The sequence below is a fragment of the Priapulus caudatus genome, unplaced genomic scaffold (assembly GCF_000485595.1).
Source record: "Priapulus caudatus unplaced genomic scaffold, Priapulus_caudatus-5.0.1 Scaffold1148, whole genome shotgun sequence".
In the NCBI taxonomy this organism is placed as follows: domain Eukaryota; kingdom Metazoa; phylum Priapulida; class Priapulimorpha; order Priapulimorphida; family Priapulidae; genus Priapulus; species Priapulus caudatus.
In genome coordinates this window covers 13,251-34,134 of record NW_014578209.1, presented here as the reverse complement: position 1 = coordinate 34,134, position 20,884 = coordinate 13,251, and the positions used below count along the sequence as shown (strand labels likewise).

At 44.7% G+C, this 20,884-nt stretch overlaps 2 protein-coding genes across 2 annotated transcripts; both read right to left on the bottom strand.

The window, feature by feature from the left end:
• Positions 1–225: 225 nt before the first annotated feature.
• On the bottom strand, positions 226–15,450 carry LOC106815560 (discoidin domain-containing receptor 2-like). The gene is made up of 6 exons (XM_014820031.1): positions 15,262–15,450; positions 14,634–14,813; positions 12,452–12,577; positions 10,974–11,095; positions 2,529–2,745; positions 226–414 (listed from the first exon to the last, which is right to left on the bottom strand). Exons 2-6 carry the CDS (start codon positions 14,751–14,753, stop codon positions 226–228), a joined length of 774 nt encoding a protein of 257 aa, XP_014675517.1. The 5' UTR covers positions 14,754–14,813; positions 15,262–15,450.
• Positions 15,451–16,582: 1,132 nt separating this feature from the next.
• On the bottom strand, positions 16,583–20,405 carry LOC106815559 (discoidin domain-containing receptor A-like; the record flags this gene model as incomplete). Its single annotated transcript, XM_014820030.1, has 3 exons — positions 16,583–16,795; positions 17,982–18,116; positions 20,300–20,405. Coding segments are annotated over 3 exons (454 nt in total), but the record flags the coding sequence as incomplete, so codon positions are not given.
• Positions 20,406–20,884: the final 479 nt, after the last annotated feature.

The window sequence follows — 20,884 nt, the reverse complement described above, 5'->3', positions numbered from 1 at the left end:
ATATATAACTTTATATGCATAAAAGCCACTTATATTTCAATATATTATATGTATATATATAAACATATATTACAGCCACCAATGCGTTTTCAGTATTAGCGACAAGTTTCATCGCGTTATTACTGAGAGGTGCGGCTGTACTGCTGTGTGATGCTGTTTATCACAGGCGCACAATACACGCGGAAGAACGACGATACAGATCGCACTACCACAAACCCGCGTCTGCTACTGTGTGGCTGGTTGGCTTCCTGCTTCCCCCTGCTTTCCTGCTTTCCTGGATCCCTGCTTCCCTGCTTCCCTGCTTTCCTGCTTTCCTGCTTTCCTGCTTTCCTGCTTTCCTGCTTTCCTGCATCCCTGCTTCCCTACCTCTTCCTGCTTTCCTGCATCCATGCTTTCCTGTTTTCCTGCTTCTCCCTGCTTCACGGTATGAGTCACCACGCAGGTAAACTGTATCTGCTGCTGGAGCCACGCCGACGCTTACCTGTAGATCAGCACCGGTGTGACGGTGGATTGCGCGACCCATGCACCTGCCTATGCCTGCCCGAGGGAGCCATGGCATGTCGACATGCGCTTGTTTTTTAGTTAAGTCATATATATATATATATTACTAGGCACACCGGGGGCGATCTTACATTTCGAAACTTTATTATTAACCCGCATATGCATATCACGCGATTTTTATTAACCGCATATATATATATATATGCGTGTATATAGTTATATATATATATAGGTATAGGTATTTACTAGTTCTGTATCGTCTTGTATTTTACCGGCAGACGTGGCGCATTGTAACATGCGGCAGCGCGCACGCACACGCGCACAAACGCTCGCACGCACGCACGCACACACACTGATAGATTCAGTAGGGATATATTTAGTAGGAATAGCATTACTAGGAATAGCTTTAGTAAGGATATATTTAGTAGGAATAGCTTTAGTAGGGATAGATTCAGTAGGGATATATTTAGTAGGAATAGCATTACTAGGAATAGCTTTAGTAGGGATAGATTCAGTAAGGATATATTTAGTAGGAATAGCATTACTAGTAATAGCTTTAGTAGGGATATATTTAGTAGGGATATATTTAGTAGGAATAGCATTACTAAGGATAGCATTAGTAAGGATAGCATTAGTAAGGATAGTTTCAGTAGGGATAGCTTTAGTAGGGATAGTTTTAGTAAAGATAGCATTAGTAAGGATAGTTTCAGTAGGGATAGGGAATGCTTCAGTAGGGAATGCTTCAGTAGGGATAGCATTAGTAGGGAAGGCTTGAGTAAGGATAGCTTTATTAGAGATGGCTTTATTAGGGAAGGTTTGAGTTGCGTGTGAGGTTTGCTATGAGGCTGAGCGTGTGTGCGAAGCGTACAGTGTATATAGGTAGTGGCGCGCATGCCGAGTGAGCGTGTGTGTGTGTGCGGTGATGCGGCTATCTGTGTGTGAGTGTAAATTCTGCATGAAGCCAGGGTCTGGTTTTGCCTCATTCGTCATTCACCGTATCAGCCTCGTGATGAAACTCGCAAATGTCGCTTGTTCCCCTTCCTTCCCACTCTCTCACTCGCTCTCTCCCTCCCTCCATTTCACCCACTCTCCCTCTCTTCTTCCCTCTCTAGCTATCCTCGTCCTCCTAACCCTAACTTCCTTACTCCCTTCCATTTCCGCCCTCCCTCGCTATTTTTCTTTCTCCCTTTCTCCATCTCTCCCACTCTCCCTCCCTCCGTTCCTTAAACCCCCCTCGCTCGCTCGTCCCCTCTTCTTTTCTCCCTCTTTCCCTCCATCCCTTCGTCCCTTCCTCCCTCTGTCCCTCCCCCTCTTCCTCCGCTCCCTCTCTTTTCCCTCTCCTTCTTTTCCTCCCCTCTCCCCCTCTACTTCCCTCCCTCCGTCCCTCTCTTCCTTCCTCCCTCCGTCCCTCCCCCTCTTCCTCCGCTCCCTCTCTTCCCATCGCTTTCTCCCCCCCCTTCCTCCCCTCTACTTCTCTCCCTCCGTCCCTCTCTTCCTTCCTTCCTCTCTCTTGCCGTTGTTCGGCGTCGTCACTGCCATCAGACGTCCATAAGAGCGCGCATGCCCACACAACGCCTTATTTATGCACGCCCGTGAAATCGTCCGCCATATGACTCTCTCACTAGTTCAACTGCGATATTGGTTCTCGTCTTACGGCTTTATTCAGCATCAATTTGAATATGGGCGACAATTTATTCATTTTAAAAATGTTTATACATCGATGGAAATTTCCATGCGGGGCCATTAGTGGCGTGAATAGTGTGTGGCGGGAGTTTGCGTGAAACACTTTGTCAGAGTGTAGACGCTACCATCGGTTTGCGTTCATATAGACCTTATCTGATATAGAAAGCTCATTAAAAGTTGCATTAATCGTATTGCACTCGCTCGCTTTCTCTCTCACTCTTTCTCTCTCTCTCTCTCTTTTTCCCTTCCTCTCTCTCTCTCTCTCTCTCTCTCTCTCTCTCTCTCTCTCTCTCTCTCTTTCTCGCTTCCTCTCTCTCTCTCTCTCTCTCTCCAATTCCGTCTACAGACGGCGCGAGATGATTTAGCCAGGGGAGCGAGCCAGAGGAGTTCGAGAATGATTCCTCCAACTCGTACTGCTGTAGGAACTGGTTGAGGTCTCCGTTCTTCATGTACTCCATGACGATGCAGACGGGATCTACGCGCGAGCAGACGCCCAGCACGCGCACGATGTTCGCGTCTTTCAAGCGCGACAGAATGCGCGCCTCCTTCAGAAAGTCCTGCCTGCGGGGACACACAGAGGGCAGCACGAGTAATGATCATGCCAGAGTGGAGTGCGTGCACGTGGAGAGTGGCTACACATTATATATATAGAGAGCTCGCTCTCGCGTTCTCTATCTCTCTCGCACGTTCTCTCTCTCTCTCTCTCTCTCTCTGTATGTGTGGCGCTCGCGCTCTCGTGCGCACACACTCTCTCTCTCTCTCTCTCTCTCTCTCTCTCTCTCTCTCTCTCTCTCTCTCTCTCTCTCTATATATATATATATATATATATAGAGATATATATAACTTTACATGGCATGATGCAACATACGTCGCGTCATTTATCAATAACCGTGTCTGCGTAGGCAGCGAAAGTGTCTGTCGCTGTTTTGTAATTTCCAGCTGTCTCCATAAAATCGCGCTATTGAGTGTTCCCTGTGGAACTACAATTTGTTTTCAATTGTAACAGAATACCCAAGTTCTCTTCATACTCGGTCTTTGCTGGTTACGAAATGGGTTATGTTACCGCCGAATATGAATCAAATTGTGTTTTTTTAGGACATATAAAATCAATTTATTCAGTCGATAATTAGGACATTTTGCTTGGAAATCTACATTCGAACGATTTTTGCAATTTTATTAAATGAAAAAGTATATGGCGCCATGAAAAAGCTAGGAAATATAATGTATACAGTCAAACTTCCATTAGCGGCTACTAGTCAATAAAGGACACGTTTAACGTTTCCAAAAGATTTTTCTTAGATATTTATCAAATGAAAACGCATTTGGTGCCATAAAAACAGCGACGCGATATAATATGTCAGAGATGTGTTAGCGGTTACCACTCTAGAATGTACACTTTCCGTCGAGTAGCAGTTTTGCTGGTATATGACCTCTATTGAACGGACACCTGTCTATAAAGGACAATTTTGGGACTTTCCCATTAAATATGTATTTTGTGACCACTAATTACAAGTTCGACTGTATACGATAATGCAGCTGTAGCAGACCGACGTAGTAAGGAGTTCTCTGCATTAGTTAGATACCATTAAAACATTGATGCAACGTAGTGTATTAATACGGGTTAAATTCATGTTTAATACAGGGTTAATGAAGGTTAGAGTAATAATACGTTAGGACACGCTGTGAGACACTGTAAGACGCTAGAAGACGCTAGGAGATGGGTGGCGAGTGAGTGCTAAGGCGAAAAGAAAGACGTTATAGGAGACAATAGGAAGAAAGAGACAGGTTTTCCCAATTCTTACTCATGAGTAAACTCTTTATGGGGAAGCACTGAAGTACGTTTTGAGATACTGCTCAGAAACACTACTATTTCTGAACGATTCCCATCATACAACTCCATTAGAATGACTCGACAAGTCGTTGAGCGTACTGTGAGTTCATGGACTTCTGGATTCAGTCCACAACCCCTCCCCCACACTAGAAAATCCATTAGAGGATGATGTTACCTCGGATTATTTAGACATCCGGATCCGATGGGGGAAAATCTATCGCGGAATTACTCCGGCAGAACTAGCTAACATTTGCACAGTGTTTAGCACTGTGCACAATGCCTCCGCCGCTAACAGGTGAATTGCTTCTATCCGGGTTTCAAACGGGTTCAAGTGAGTTTCGTCTTCTGGCGTGTCACAGCGAGCGACGACCGCTATACGGCGTTCTATTTTGGGCTTGTTGTCGCTGGACGATTTCTTCGACAAACGCTTCGACAAGAGCCGAAGAAATTCAGCGAGTGCGCGAATTCAATCAGTGCCGATGTGAAAACAGTCTTGTCCGATCAATGTAATCTGAAATTCTATCTCGACCGCCCACTGTTAAAGACCAACTCGCTGAGTCGCTTCGTCGACTCTCTTTAAACGCGTTTTTCTGGCTTAGTATTCAAATATTTATTCTCGTGCACGCCGCATTGCCTCGATAAACAGTAGTGCACGCCGCTGCTGTTTAACGTGTGTCATTGTGCATTATGTTATTCTTGCTCCCGCGCATTTTGTAACGATTTTTTTTTAGCAGCCGCGCAATTGTAAACTTTAGATTATTGCATCAGCGTTCATCCTTCGTAGGACAAAGGTCAAACGAGCACACGCAAAGCGCTAGCAGGGGGCCGCACACGACAAACGGAGTTGACATTACCGTTAGCTCGATCCGTAAAGCTAGATATTGCCGAAAACCGAAGGCAATGCGCATGCGCAATCAACGACTTTTTTCGTGAACGAATACTGCACAGTATTTGGGCAGCGTTCATCTATAAGCGTATAAATAATGGGAAAGATACCGGGTTCGCTGTGTATTTGGGTGTGCTAATTATTTGAATGATTTCCAATATAATACCAATAAAATTCAGCCAGTAGCGACGGTAATGAATAACGTATCTATCTTTCTTGGGTGCGAAGTGCAGTTCATTATATAACTAGAACACAAATAATGATGTTTGTTTGATGTTTGGTCGCTGACTACCGATTTAGAGAGGATCAAACAATCAACATTCAAACATCAAAGCGAATGTGAAATGTTGATCGACTACGAAACTAACCGCCCTGTGCGACATTAAAGGTTGACTTTATAGCGGAATGGCAAATAAACGGTATATATAGTTCTACATGATACAGTATTTAATTATATATGGCGATTCTCTTCGTGGGAAAGGCACAAGATGTGCCACAATTATTAAATATTACAGACTGGCTGATTTTAGTTTAGTGTATAAAACTAACACAGCTGACTGCATTTGTGTGGGAACGTGTGCAATTACAAGCAAAGTCTCTAACCTCTCTTGTAGCCGCCACACCATTACAGAAACAGTTAATGTTAGCCATGAGCTGGTGCTGAAAGCTTGTGGTGTTTTGAGAGACGTGAATATTGATATTCGGCAGAAAACCAGACGGCAGAAGCAAATAAAAGCTCTCTGACCTGTGTGCACCAGCCTAAAAAATTTATTTCGATTGAGAAACTCGTAGAAATAAATGGTAATGCGTGGTTCGCGTCAGCATTAATGATTTATTACGCATATTATTCAAACGATATAATATTCAGCTAAAGTGATACATTTGGTGCATTTTCTGTCAGAGTTGCGCGCCCTAACACCGGTTTCGGATTTTGACATTTCACCGTTCTCAATTACCAATGTTTTTTTGGTAAAGCGAGATCGGCCATTTTGGGAGGACAGGGAATGCATGTCAGGGGACTTAATTACACCTGAACACACATAGCGGGCAATAGTCAACACATGGTGCCGATTTATTTTTCAATTTTGGTTTCTTTTTTTATATAATTTACGTCTGTGTTCATTTTACCGTAGGTGCTATGTAGGCTACTCAAGTGTGTGACCTTTATGTGGTCTTTACGACGAAAAATATTTATTATTTGCAAGTGTGGTACGCGGTTACAGCCAAAATATGGAATTCAAAAAATTGATACAATATAGAGACTGCAAGCAGTTAAACTATTTAGATTACGGCTGCATTTTTATCTGTCCATGCAGAAATGTCATTAAATCGATCTATACAAATCTACCTCAATACGTAGAAGTTCATTTTAATAACCCGACCTAATCAAACCGAAATTAAACTGTATACTTTCATTTCCGGCTTGCGTGATATTTCTGAAAGGTGGGCGTATGTAATTACGCAGGGCAGGCATTGAAATCGCGCAAAGGCGCCCTACCTCTACTGGAGACAGCCTGGCTCCTGTGTCGTTCTTCCAGCCGACCCACTCGTAGCCTTTTCCGAAACCCTTTATGTCGAGTCTGAAATTGTCCGGTCCCCTCTCGCCGTCTGCAATCAATCACCAAAATAGATGTTTGACTCAAATATTTGTTACCGCCTACCACCGATAGTGACAGTGAGGTTTCAGTAAATTAGCCGAGAATACTTAAAATACGCCCCCCCTCCCCGGTGCAACCGCGCCAGTACGTCTTGCGTCAAAAACCTATAAGAAAATGTACAGTCGCTGGGTTCTGTTGCGTGATTAAAAACTATAACTGCATTCTACTGCCGTTATTAAGCGCCACGGGCGCAAGTATTATTGTCTGCGTTTACGTAATTAAGAACGCGGACGAAAAGTGCTAATTCGGTTTTACGCTGTAATTAATGCTGTATCTTCCCGGAAGGGAAGTGCACTCAGCACAAATGACGTCCTTCCCCACCACCCCACCACCCACCCCGCGAGGAGTCTCTTCACTGCATGTCACGACCCCCATGTGCTCTCTACACACGTGCCCAATCCATTCCATCCTCAACTCCCCCGCTACTCTCACCCGACCCATATGACCTTCACGGCCTTGTACTTGCACCCACGCTCCTACCCTCGTCACCAACCACGCTCCTACCACCCTCCTCCCCACCCCATGGTCATACCCCTCATCCCCACCCCACGGTCCTATGCCCTCCTGCCCTCCTCCCCATCCCACACACCTGCCCTAATCCCAACCCTAACCCTATTCCCTTTCAACCCTCCTCACCACCCCACCACCTCCGCACCCCACGCTCTCTCCTCAACGATCTTGCCTCGTACTGCTACACATTTCGTGCGCGCATAACTAACTCACCCGTAAAAAATTTTCGTCGTCGCGTCGAGCAAGCGCCGCCTCGATATTTTCGCGCTAGCGCGGGATTTCTCCTCCACAGTTGCTATCGGCTGGATACGATCGAGCGCGCGAGAAAGATATTCCCCGATGCAGACGAGAATTTACTTCATAACAACGTTCAACTGCGCTTGCGCCGCCGTCGGCAGGTTTGGGGATTTTCCGCTCGAGAGTGGGGAAAGATTTTCTTCCTCCCGCCGCATTAAAAACGCTCTTCTGCGGGCAAGTTTTTGAAATCAACAGATCAACGATAAAAAAGGAAAAGGAAGCGCGACAAAGGCAGAGATCCGCCATTGATTCACCGCCACGTCTGCTCGCTTAAATGTCTTGCATCTCTCGCGCATTATGAAGCTGCCTTCCTGTATGTGATCGGGTCGTAAAAGTTTCTGACGCTCTCATCTCTCGTAATATTATTACCAATTTACATTGCAAGATAATCGCGTTTTAAGCATTGCATTTTGTCTTTACGACTCTACCGCGCTCGCGATTATATAAAGAAATAACGGCTGATAGCTTTGGAAATAACGGTGAATTGAGAATAACTTCAGTTGAAACTGACTACTAGAATATAGAAAGGACAGATGACGCAGTGAGCTCTACATTTGCCTGCACAGGTGACAGGTCTTTGTCGGCAAAACTTCCCGGTTAGAATAGTCGTCAGCTGTAGTGTGTCGTCACCATACAACGTTTGATGCAACGCAACGCAACACTACTAAACCACACTACACGATACAACACAGCACTACTAAACCACGCGACATGACACGACACAACACAACACAATGAAAACACGACACGACACAATACAACACAACACAACGTTTTCAAAATAAATGCTCCTGAAAAATTACAGTTATTAGCAGTATTAAAGCGTTTAACATTTGTTTTTTAACCGGTTGTTGTTTGTTGTTTATACACGTTGTAGTCACGTTCAATACTCATCGCTACACATTTACGACACACGAATCACTAGCCATAAGTGACTGCCGCTCTTAACACTGCGTAGCGGCTATACAGTCGTACAGCCTGGTCGGGTTAGTAAAACATCTGACAGTTCTAGTAAAAAAAAAATTCACGATAGTATAAGTAAACCCATCAAAGTATCTATCGTCGAAACGCACATAAACCGTATAGCTTTCTCTGCCCCGTTCGTCTATGTCGCTATCGTAATTGAATCAACAATAAGATAATCTAACAAGGATACACTCTAATACTCGTCGAAATCCGTAAAATGACATTTGATGTTTGCTCAAATTTAAAGATACGGAGACGTGATAAGTTTTTGTGCGTTTGAAAGATGTGAATAGATATATGGCTGTATTTTCTCTCCATCCGATTCGGATACGACGCAACGCTTGCGCAAACTGTGTTCTTATAATTATTATACACTGACATCTCGATCATCGGCGTTGCGGAGAATATTTTTTTGTATCGGGTGAGATCACGTCAACATTCGTTTCAGAACCTGACTTTGAACTGACTTTGATTTTTGACTGAACACTACCTTCTTCGACGGCCGCCCAGTCGTTGAGCGGCGGTAGCCTCGCTGACTGTAACACCTCGTCCAGCTCTGTAGTTCCCGTCTCATCCTCCTTAATGTAGGCACCGACAGCAGGCACTGATGGCAATGAGGCAAGAATATACCGGAGCTCAGGTACTCGCGAATACACGCCCGCACGCCCGCAAGCATGCACGGACGCATGCATGCATTTACTGCCATCGGAGCTCAGGTACGCGCGTTTACACGCACGCACGCAAGCAAGCATGCACGGATGCATGCATGCATTTACCTACATGCACTTGGATGTGGCTTTTGTGATCGTTATAATATTAGTTCATGTTTGCAGAATTTCATAGCTTCGGCGATACATTATCCCGATGTATTCAGCTGTTGCAGCGCACAACTGCAGTATTTCAAAAAAAGTGAAATAAATATAAATAGTTTATGTACTCTAAATGTCGCGGTCTTTCCTTCTCTCGCGCGCGCTCTCTCTCTCTCTCTCTTTCTCTCTCTCTCTCTCTCTCTCTCTCTCTCTCTCTCTTTGTGTCATTAGCTCGCCTTCTTCTTCCTCCTCCTCCTCGCTCATTTTCACACTTTCTCACTCTCCCGCTCTCGCTCTCTCCCTGCCTCTCTCGCACACACTCTCTCCCTGCATCTGTCACACTCTCTTTCTCGTTATAGAATCGTAGCGAGAGTATGTTTTCGTGTATTATCCCTGCTAGAATGACATGTGAACCTGTCCATATGTTGACCAACATCAAACGTGCCGAGTGGAGCGCCACACCTCGGTCTAACTAATTACCAAATCCCCCTTAGTCACTCAGCGACCGTTTTTCTTGCTTAAAATTGACGGAAGCGGAAAAATCGAAAGAGACTACGAAAGACCGAGGCATGCCGACTAGCAGTTGTATTTGAAGGAGGGTGGGGGAGATAATTGAGAACAAGGGGTTGAGGGAGGAAGCGAGAGATGAGACGGGAGGAGATAGATGTGGGATGAAGAGAGATAAGGGAGAAGGATAGAGATAAGGGAGAAGGAGAGAGACAATGGAAGAGGAGAGAGATTTGAGGATAAAGAAGATGAGGGAGGAGAGGAGAGATGATTGAGGAAGGGAGAGATAAGAGAGGGGGAAGAGGTGAAGAAGGATGGAGGAGATGGGGAAGGATGGAAGAGACGAGGTAGGAGGAAAGGGACACCCCCATACATACACGCCCCCCCCCCACACACACGCACAAACACAAACACACACACACCGTCCCCCTACAACCACTCACCCCCCTCCCCCAACCCACACACACACCTCACTTGCGTATATACCTACCGGAGTCGAACGACACCTCGCTGACGAGCAGCCAGCGCGACAGCATCGACATAGTTAATGAAGGTTAGAGTAGTAAGAAGTTCTCTGCTTTAGTTAGATACCATTAAAACATTGAGGCAACGTAGTGTATTAATACGGGTTAAACGCAGATTTAATACAGGTTTAATAAAGGTTAGAGTAGTAAGAAGTTCTCTGTCTTAGTTAGATACCGTTGAAATATTGACGCGGCATAGTGTATTAATACGGGTTAAACGCAGATTTAATACAGGTTTAATAAAGGTTAGAGTAGTAAGAAGTTCTCTGCTTTAGTTAGATAGGCCCTACCATTAAAACATTGTTGCAACGTAGTGTATTAATACGGGTTAAACTCATGTTTAATACAGGTTTAATGAAGGTGAGAGTAGTAAGAAGTTCTCTGCCTTAGTTAGATACCATTGAAATATTGACGCGGCATAGTGCATTAATACAGGTTAAACGCAGATTTAATACAGGTTTAATACAGTTTCGATATAGGTTTAATAGAGGTTCGATACAGGATTTATACAGGGTAGACTAGTAAGGAGTTCTCCGCATTAGTTAGATCCCATTAAAACATTGATGCGGCATAATATATTAATACAGGTTATAATTAAACACAAGTTTAATACAGGTTCAATAGAGATTTAATAAAGTTTAAATACAGACTTAATACAAGTTAAATACATGTTTAATACAGGTTTAATACAGGTTCAATACAGATTTAATAAAGTTTAAATACAGACTTAATACAAGTTAAATATATGTTTAATACAGGTTTGACTAGTAAGTGCATCGTCACCAATATTGTCATTCTTACCGGACATCCTGCGTGGCGTCGCTCCCCAGTATCTTGATGACAACGAGGGATTTACCGTTGTCGCTGGTATGGCCTGGCGAATAATCAAGATCAGACATGGCCGCCGTCTCGCAGACGTGCACCTGAATAACAGAGTGGTTCGCACTGCGTGTGAAATCACTGACCGTTCCACAGCAAGGGGCACCCGCCCACCTCTCCCCCAACACGACTGGAAATGAGCACACAGGTCAATTTCCAGAAGAATTTGAACGTCACACCAAAACACTGCCTTCTATTCTCTGAGGCGATGGCAGCACACAGATGGCTACAGATGACAGTAGGGCCTACGGCACAACGACGCACTGCACTGAAGCCATGAACACCTCTATACTAGTACTATGTTCATGCCTATACAAACGTTTCATTTCATTACAAATCGTTGGTGGCGACCCAGCACGCACGCACGCACACCCGCTCGCACGCACATAAGCGCACACACATGCACGCACGCACGCACATACGCACGCACGCGCAGACGCACGCACGCACGCTGGGATGCTGCATACCAACAATCCGTGGGTGACTCACTCATTTTTCCCCCAATTCATCATCGAATTCCCCGCATCTCCGACTATCGTCTGCTGACGGCCGCCTCCACACTAATCCATCATGCACGCTCGGCGCGCGCATCCCCCAAAGAGAACCAAGCCGCCGCAGGGCGCGGGAACAGTCGAGCGAGCGAGTCAGCATGTACGTAGCGTCAGAAAGCTTCGCATGCGATGTGATAATCGTACGAACCGAGCTAGGAATATCCCGGCGTTTGCTAATATCCGTGCTTTCGCGCAGGCGAGGTTTTGCGAAAATTAATTTTAAAATTTTTATTCGATGATTTTAGGCGACAGTTTTTAGTGCTCGCGTTACGACGAACGTTGAGATATCAATTTGTCGTAAACCCGCAATGTTACTGGTCGTATAACGAACATGGAAAGAACGATTCGGTGTTCAGAGTGCGCGATTATATAAATCTTCCCACATCTTGGATCGTTAAAAACAAGAAGTCCTTTAAGGGTTGCAATCGTCCTATCACAATTTGATATCGGCGCTCACGAATGGAGAGGGAGATGGGAAAGGAGGAGGGAGACGGAGAAAGATGGGTCGAGAAAAATAGAGATTGAAAGGAGGGGAAAGAAAGGAAAGAGGAGGACGGGAGAAAGGGATGGAGAGATGGGGAGGGAGGTACGGAGACAGAGAGCGAGTGAGCAGAAGAGAGAGGGGGTGAGAAAGCGAGAAAATGAAAGAAAGAGAAAGGGAGAGAACAACGCGTGATAGAGACAGTAGGCGATAGCGAGAGATAGTGGGAGGAAAGAACAAGATCAGAATAGGCAAATTGTCTCAGGTGATGTTTCTTACCCCCTCCCCCGTTTCTCCCGCCTCGCTATCCCTACTATACGATCCGCCACCACACACTTAATCCCAGTTATCCACGCATCACCACGCACCTCTCCGAACTGTCCTTCTCCAAGCTTCTCTAAAAAAGCGAGATCCTCAATCGGAAACTCCGTCACTCGGCTGTTTCTTGACGCCAGAAGGTCGGGCGGTGCCGCATATATGTTGCTGCCGCTAGCCTATAGAGGTGCAAAAAATGATAGAAATGAGAGCACTGATCTCCATATACTTACATAGTTATAGAGTTACAAAGTTAGTATTTAGAGATCTGTGGATGAGAGCGAGTGACAGCCACGCGCGCATGCGCTGTCACACTGTAACGTAATCAGATCGTTGGAACCATATGCTGTGGGGGAAAAGATTGAATAATTATGTTAACAGGCATTGGCACACTTAACTCGAGATGATAAATTGATTAATTAGCAAATTATACATCGTTTAACAAACGTGTTATTTTCTAATATCTTGGATAATTAACATAATCTATCCGGTTAGGGTATAATAGTTGGTGACTAAGATAGAGTACAGTGTTCATAGTGTTGTGATAGGATACAGAATACATGGTATGAGTGTACCATAATATGGTATAGTAAAATACCCTGGTAGTAAAACACACTGGTAGTAAAATACACTGGTAGTAAACTACAGTGGTAGTAAAACACACTGGTAGTAAGATACACTGGTATTAAAATACACTGGTAGTAAGATACACTGGTAGTAAAATACACTGGTAGTAAGATACACTGGTAGTAAAATACAGTGGTAGTAAAACACACTGGTAGTAAAATACACTGGTAGTAAGATACACTGGTAGTAAAATGCACTGGTAGTAAAACACACTGGTAGTAAAATACACTGGTAGTAAGATACACTGGTAGTAAAATACACTGGTAGTAAAACACACTGGTAGTAAAATACACTGGTAGTAAAATACACTGCTAGTAAAATACAGTGGTAGTAAAACACACTGGTAGTAAAATACACTGGTAGTAAGAACACTGTAAGTAAAAATACGATAGTAGTATAAAGAGTGAACGTAGGTAGTAAAATACACTAGTAGCTCAAACCATACAAGTGGTAGTAAAACACACTGGTAGTAAAATAACAGGCTGGGTAGTAAGATACACCTGGTAGTAAGAATGCGCTGCTAGTAAAATACAAGTGGATAGTTAAAACACACTGGTATTAAAATACACACTGGTAGTGTAGAATCCAGTAAATACGGACGGATAATAAATCCAGTAAAACACGATTGTGTAGTAAAAAATCCTCAGTAAAATACACTGGTAGTAAATCCAGTAAAAATACACTGGTAGTAAAATCCAGTAAAATACACTGGTAGTAAAATCCAGTAAAATACACTGCATGGTAGTAAAATCTAATAAAATTCACTGGTGGTAGTATGATCACTGGTAGTAAGATACACTGGTAGTAAGATACACTGGTAGTAAGATACACTAGTAGTAAGATACACTGGTAGTAAGATACACTGGTAGTAAGATACACTGGTAGTAAATACACTGGTAGTAAGATCACTGGTAGTTAAGATACACTAGTATAAGACATACACTAGTAGTAAGAACACTGGTAGTAAGATAACAGAGTAGATACACTAGTAGGTAAAGATACACTGGTAGTAAGATACACTAGTAGTAAAGTATACACTGGTAGTAATAGTACACTGATAGTAAAGATACACTGGTAGTAAGATACACTTAGTAAGATACACTGGTAGTAAGATACACTGTAGTAAGATACACTAGTAGTAAGAAAACACTGGTAGTAAAGATACACTGGTAGTAAGATAACACTGTAGTAAGATACACTGGTAGTAAGATACACTGGTAGTAAGATACACTAGTAGTAAGATACACTGGGTAGTAAGATAACACTAGTAGTAAGAAACACTGGTAAGTAATGATACACTGGTAGTAAGATACACTGGTAGTAAGATACACTAGTAGTAAGAAACACTGGTAGTGAAGATACGTAGTAGTAAGATACACTGGTAGTAAGATCACTAAGTAGTAAGAAACACTGGTAGTAAGATACACTAGTAGTAAGATACACTGGTAGTAAGATACACTGGTAGTAAGATACACTAGTAGTAAGAAACACTGGTAGTAAGATACACTGGTAGTAAGATACACTGGTAGTAAGATACACTGGTAGTAAGATACACTGGTAGCGAGATGATAATATATAGTAATAACTACGATTAACTACGATGCTCACGCTCTGTATCTTCTGCACTCGGAAGAGCTCCGTCTCAGCGTAGTGCAGCGACAGCGCCTCGCTGGGTTTCATGTGACGTATGCGCGGGTTGGGATAGCGCGGCGGCAGTGCGGGCGCCATCGTCGTCAACCGCGGTAGGTGTGGAAGGCTGCTGCGGCATCACCAGCGCGTAGTCAGGCCCTAGAAGAACATAGCTCGAGCATGTAGCAAAAATAAAAAAATTCGGATTTTCCTGAGATCAGGACAGTCGGGGGCATTAGGACTTATTTCTAAGTCATAATATTCAGGAGCTTAATAAAAGACAAATCGTCTTTAGATTTGTCTTTATTAACTCCTGATAATATGTATTGATGTATATATATATATATATATATATATATATATATATATATATATATATATATATATAATCTCTAATGCATGTGGTGAGATGGTCATTGGCTACGATCGGTGGGATTTCAGAAGACGAGTACGCGAACGAGCGCCAGAGCCCATTATGGGGAAACGCGCAAAGCATTCTGGCTGTAAAAGGGAAGCAAAAGCGGTGAAACGCCGTCTGGATGCGCTGTTAAGCAGCGCCAGTACTCGCTGCTGTATAGGGGGCAGGTAAGATATGGCGACAACCTACCGTGGTGAGGACTCAGCATGTTGTGCGGAGGACCTGGCTTCTCCGCACCGAGGAACGCCTGTGGCGCCTCCTGCGTCGGCGCTCCGTGCTTCCTAAACGTCTCGGCGAATGTCTCGCCCCCTGGCGGGCAGCGTGCGGCCGAGTAGTTGACGTATAGATTAACGCCCATCTGTCTGTGTGGGATCGTCGTCTCGTAGTCCTGGAAACAGCACGCGGAACAATGGCGCACGTGACATAGACTGGTTCTCTGTTCGTGATTTATAGTTAGGATATGTAAAGAAGATCAAAGATAATTTTAGGTCGCGATGGCATATATATATATATATATATATATATATGTATAGTCGAAATTGTCGCAATGTTAGCATAGCGCTCCATGCGAAAGAAATCATGACATTTCATACTCACGATCGCCATAACCAGTGGCGTAGCCAGCAATTTGAAACATGGGGGGCCAAGGCGAGGGAGCGAAGCGACCGAGGGGGGTAGGGCGTGAGAGGGGTATTTTTTCCCACGGTAGGGAGATTTTTGAAAATTCGTGCATGAAAATGGCATTTTCTGCACACTAAAATTCAGTATTAGGGGTAACTTATATGAGAAGTGGCAAATAACCCCCCTCCCTCGCTTTTTTTTCCACTCCGATCCGATCAACGTGGGACGATGGCCCCCTGCCTGTGGCGCCGGAAGGCTCTGAGGTTACACACGACCAGTTGGTGGACCCTTAGCTAGACCAGTGAAAATGGTGTACGAAGCCAGTGTTTTTCAGGGAGGGAAGAAAAGAGTTAAGCGACCAAAGACAGTGATGAAGCTATTTCTCAACGGGGGAGCAGGGGCGTGTACCGGATTTGGACCAGGGGGGGTCTAAGCGTAATCCATACTTGCGAGCACGCGAAGGGGGGGTCTGGGGCCCTCCCCCAGAATTTTTTTGAAATTAGACCCCCTCAGATGCGTTTTCTGCGCGAGCAGGGAGGGTGCGGACCCCCTGGACCCCCCCTGTACACGCCCCTGGGGAGGGTGTTTCCCCTTCCACAGTAGGGTAATTTTTGAAAATATGTGCATCAAAATGGCATTTTTGCGCATTTCATTTTTGTGTGTGTGTGCGTGTGTGTGTGTACGTGTGCGTGCGTGCATGTGTGTCTATCCGCCTATGTTTCTCTATGTATGCATGTACGTACATTTGTGCGTCTGGCTGTTCTCCGTTGTTGTTTGCATGCGGGCGCACATATACGATATGTAATATATAATTAATATACGTGCATTATACCCATCCACATTTATTATGTCTCATCAGGAGTAAATAAAAACAAACAAGTGTTTTTATTCACTCCTGGTCTTTTCTTTGTATCCACATGTACAAGTATGATATGTACAAGTTCCTCATGCTCTTACCTTCCCAGATGCAGCCGTAGACTTCCACCCTCATGCAGATTTGCAGGTTGCGTCTGAACGGTACAAACCGCACACGCGATGCGACGATGGGCGGGTCCATTTCCTGCTCCACGGGCATGTAGGTGTTTGTGTTGCCGGGCAACAGCTGTCAATCACAACCACGTGACGCGTGACGGACGTGTTGATTCATCTAGTGATTCATCTCTATCATATCACACTAGGGGGCGCGTTGTCGACTACATTACAAATAGTTATATGCCGATCATAAGTCTAAAATGTCATTTTGCTTAAACGTCAAACACCTTTTCACGACACGACATTTTTTTAATTAGGAAATTTTTTATTCACGATGTCATAACTAGCAGCATTCATGCAATTCTTTTCGTGAATGTAGTCTTTTTTAATATCGTTACGGTTATCGATCCCACAAGGAAAGTCAGACCATAGGTCAGACAGAGGGTAGGAAAAAGATTAAGGTAGATGATACGCTGCAACACTGTACGCTTGCGTGCGCTACGTTATACTCGAACATTGCCGCGCTGTGAAAGGAATTCAGAACTTTTGAAGATGATTGCGATGTCGTAGGCGGAGTATCGGACCAATTTCTTCGCGACACACTTCACAATGCCGACAATCATCGCATGTAAGTATCATCTTAGTACTCGACGGTCACTGTGACGTGGTGTGCAGCGGTGATTGCAAGAAAAGAATCGCAGTGCGGCGTTGAATTGCAGTACATCCCACGCTATATATATATATATATATCGCTGTACACTCGCGCAACGAGATGTCTCCAGACTCCCGGAATCTTGCGAGGAAGAGATCTGGGTGAGGCATTTCTTATGTGTGATGCTAGGATTGAGGATGGAGTAGCATAGGCGCTGGAAGAATCCCCGTTATTGTACACGTAGATCATAATATGATATTATGCGTACACACACTTTTGGTTAACATTCCACGAGCACATAGACAATGTACCATGTATAAACTATATAGAAAACCCATGTACTATGTAAGTATTATAAACTATACAACTATGTGGCTATGCATAAATTGCTTAAATACTATGTAACTATACAAGTAACTATGTATAAATATCAAGAGCGCATTATGCCTTCTTAATGCGCTCTTGATAAATATGTATGTAACTCTGTGTCAACTATGCATAAACTATGTATGTATTATGTAACTATGGAAGTAATTATGTACGTAATCATGTATAAACTATATATAAATTATGTATAAACTGTGTGTAAACTATGTAACTAACTATGTGTTAGACTATGTGCGTGTGCTTCGTGATCGCGCACACGGCCAGTCACGTGACGCACCTCGACGCCTTTGCGATTCTTGAAGCGCATGAATCTATCGAGGCCTGGCCGCCAGTACTCCAGCTTGTACGACTCTGCAAACTCCAGGCCCTTACCATTGCCGAACCGTCCCTGCGTCGCCACCTTCGTCACAACCTACAAGATTGAATATAATGTAGCACTTACGATAGAGGGTACACAGTTGTGTGTAAGTGTACGTTACGGTAAGTGTAATAATATATAGCAAGCGTTACAATTATTGTAGTAAGTGTTGATGTTACATTATATGAGTTATATTTATAACTATCCGAAAGACTTCCTAACTATCCCATCTTCGATTGCAAGACATCTTCTGTGAGTCAACATATATTTATGCATTGATCAAGGATGAGTCCGAGGACATTTTTACGAAGGGAAAGACTGCGGACAGTCACACGCAAGCACATACACCTGTGCTACGGTTAATCGGAGAGTGGTGAAAGTTTGCGACTATATTAATAAATAGATTTTAACACACTATTACACGCATTTTCGCTTCTCGTAGCTTCTCGTAGCTCGCTAGAGAATGATAACTCACCGCAAACTTTACAAAGACCTGTTTGTATCTCCCCCGATTCCCTCTAGGCTCGTCTTATCGAATTTGCAATCATCTTCGTGCATGTTTACCTCTGACTTCGCTCATAAAGCTAGGCTAACATTCTCCTCTTAATTGCGTAACTATATTAAATCCTTGCCTACGTAATGACAGCGGTTAGAGCGCCCTCAAACCTCGGGCAAAAGTAAGATTAGTCGCTGTTCGTTATCATGAAAAGGAGGGATTTTTCAAGATTTAAAATATTTTGGCGGCGTTGCGTCTTGCGATGGCTTGGATGACGGCCGGTGACCGAAATTGTTAGAAAATCTCGGTTGTGTGTTTAATGAGATAACGAGATATCATCATTAAAAGCAAACTTGCGCCGGCTTGACTAGATTAGTTCTCATTATTTTTGCGCAGGCGAACTTTTTTACGGCGGCCGCCGTGACTGCCGCCAATAGAAAAGTCGTAGCGACGACTTGTGTTGCGTCGTTGCGATTGGTATGGTAGTCGAGACGTCGTCTCAGTGGTTAACGTCTCAGTTCCCTCTATCGGAGATTGCGTGCGAACGCATGCCCCTCCTGTTTGTCGGACTGGACGTTTGTCTGTCGCAATGTACCCCACTAGTAGTGCTCTTTCTTCATTCCTTGCTATCTCATTTCCTTACTCTCTCCATCCCTTCATCTCTTCCTTCCTTCCTTCCTCCCTTCCTCCAATTGTCCCTTTATTCCTCCCTCCCTCCCTCCCGCCTTCCATCCATCCCGCCCCCCTTGGTCTAACCCCTCCCCTTCCTTCCTCCTTCCATCCTTCTCGCTCTCCCTCCATCCCCTCCCCTCCCTCCCTTAATTCTACCTCCCCTTCTTCCCCCTCCTTCCTTCCTTTCCTCCCCCTCCCTCCCTCATTCACTCACTCATCCGCCCGCCAGCTCGTTTGCTCGCTCGCTCACTCATTCACTCACGCACTCGCGATCGCCGAGTCTCTCTTTCTATGCGTTCTCTCCCATCCGCTGTATAGGATCGAATTTCGATTTAGCTGCCCTGCGTTTTCACAATTGTAACGCCACATAGTGAACACGATTTCTATAGCAACAAATAACCCCGATGGTTTTATGAGTGAGCACGCACAGAGGACGGTGTCAGACATCCTTCCCTTCTCCCGATTGTGAATGCATGCTCGTTATTTTTTTATGGACGACCATGCACAGCCATGTGCACGCACGCACGCTCGCGCGCGCAGCCGTACGTGCGTGCTAATGTAGGCGCACGCGTGCGTGCATGCGTGTGTAAGCACACAAGCGCGTGCATGCGCGTGTAGCGCACGCGTGCGTGCATGCGTGTGTAAGGGGTCATGGGCGTGCATGCGCGTGTAAGGGGTCATGTACGTGCATGCGCGTGTAAGCACACAAGCGCGCGCATACGTATGTACGCGCACACGTGCGTGCATGCGCGTGTATGCGCGCGCGTGAATACCCAACTATTTTCATCAATCTTCTCATCTCCATGCTCGTATTTTTTTCGATCTGCATCGTCAACATCGCCGCAGCTTTCCCCTCGAATCACGAGCGACAGCGAGAGCCTCTACTTACCCCCCCCCCCCCGCGCTCCCATCCCCCGCCCAGCTCACAAAACTATTCGGCAGCAAATGTAATTTTAATCACGCACTTTGCCGCGAATCAATCATGCTAATGTAATAATGCTCCATCGATAAAACGGCGGCGGGCGGCCGCGGCGTCGCCGCCTCATCGATAATCGATAATCGGTCAAACCTTGAGCTGGCCAAGGTCTATCTCCAGCCATTCGTATACGTGTGAGGCGCTGCCGTTGTTCGGACTAGCCGGGCACCAGGCGCCTTCATTCAGCTCCTTACGTAGCCTGAAACCACAACAACGAAACACTTAATGCGAATAATTGCTAATTGATACATAATTTGTGACAGCGCAATATATGTTTAATATATATATATATATATATATATATATATACTTATATTATAATCTAATATAATCTGCTACATGATCATTGGGAGTCCAACTGTCCAAGGACAGACCTGATTCATGACACGGAAGAGATACTTCCGTTCTGACACGTATTTGAGTAAAAATATAACCAAGTGCTAACGGCTAGCACTTGAATTTTAATATGGAACAAAATTTAAACAACAAAACTGCCGGTGAGGAGGGAAGAAAGGGAATGGGGAGGGAGGGAGGGAAGGAGAGAGGAAAGGAGGGAAGAAGAAAGTGAGGGCGGCAGAGAGGGAGGGAAGGAGGAAAGAAGGGAGGGAGGGAGGGAGGGAGGGAGGGAGGGAGGGAGGGAGGGAGGGAGGGAGGGAGGGAGGAGGAGGAGGAGGAGGA

What these genes read in the sequence shown, in the direction of transcription:
- LOC106815560 (XM_014820031.1), bottom strand. Translation starts at nt 14,753, where the DNA reads ATGGCGCCCGCACTGCCGCCGCGCTATCCCAACCCGCGCATACGTCAC. An exon ending in GAGTGCAGAAGATACAGAGC is followed by an intron (nt 12,578 to 14,633) that starts GTGAGCATCGTA and finishes GCACCTCTATAG; the next exon opens with GCTAGCGGCAGCAACATATA. An exon ending in TAAATCATCTCGCGCCGTCT is followed by an intron (nt 415 to 2,528) that starts GTAGACGGAATT and finishes ACCGTGAAGCAG; the next exon opens with GGAGAAGCAGGAAAACAGGA.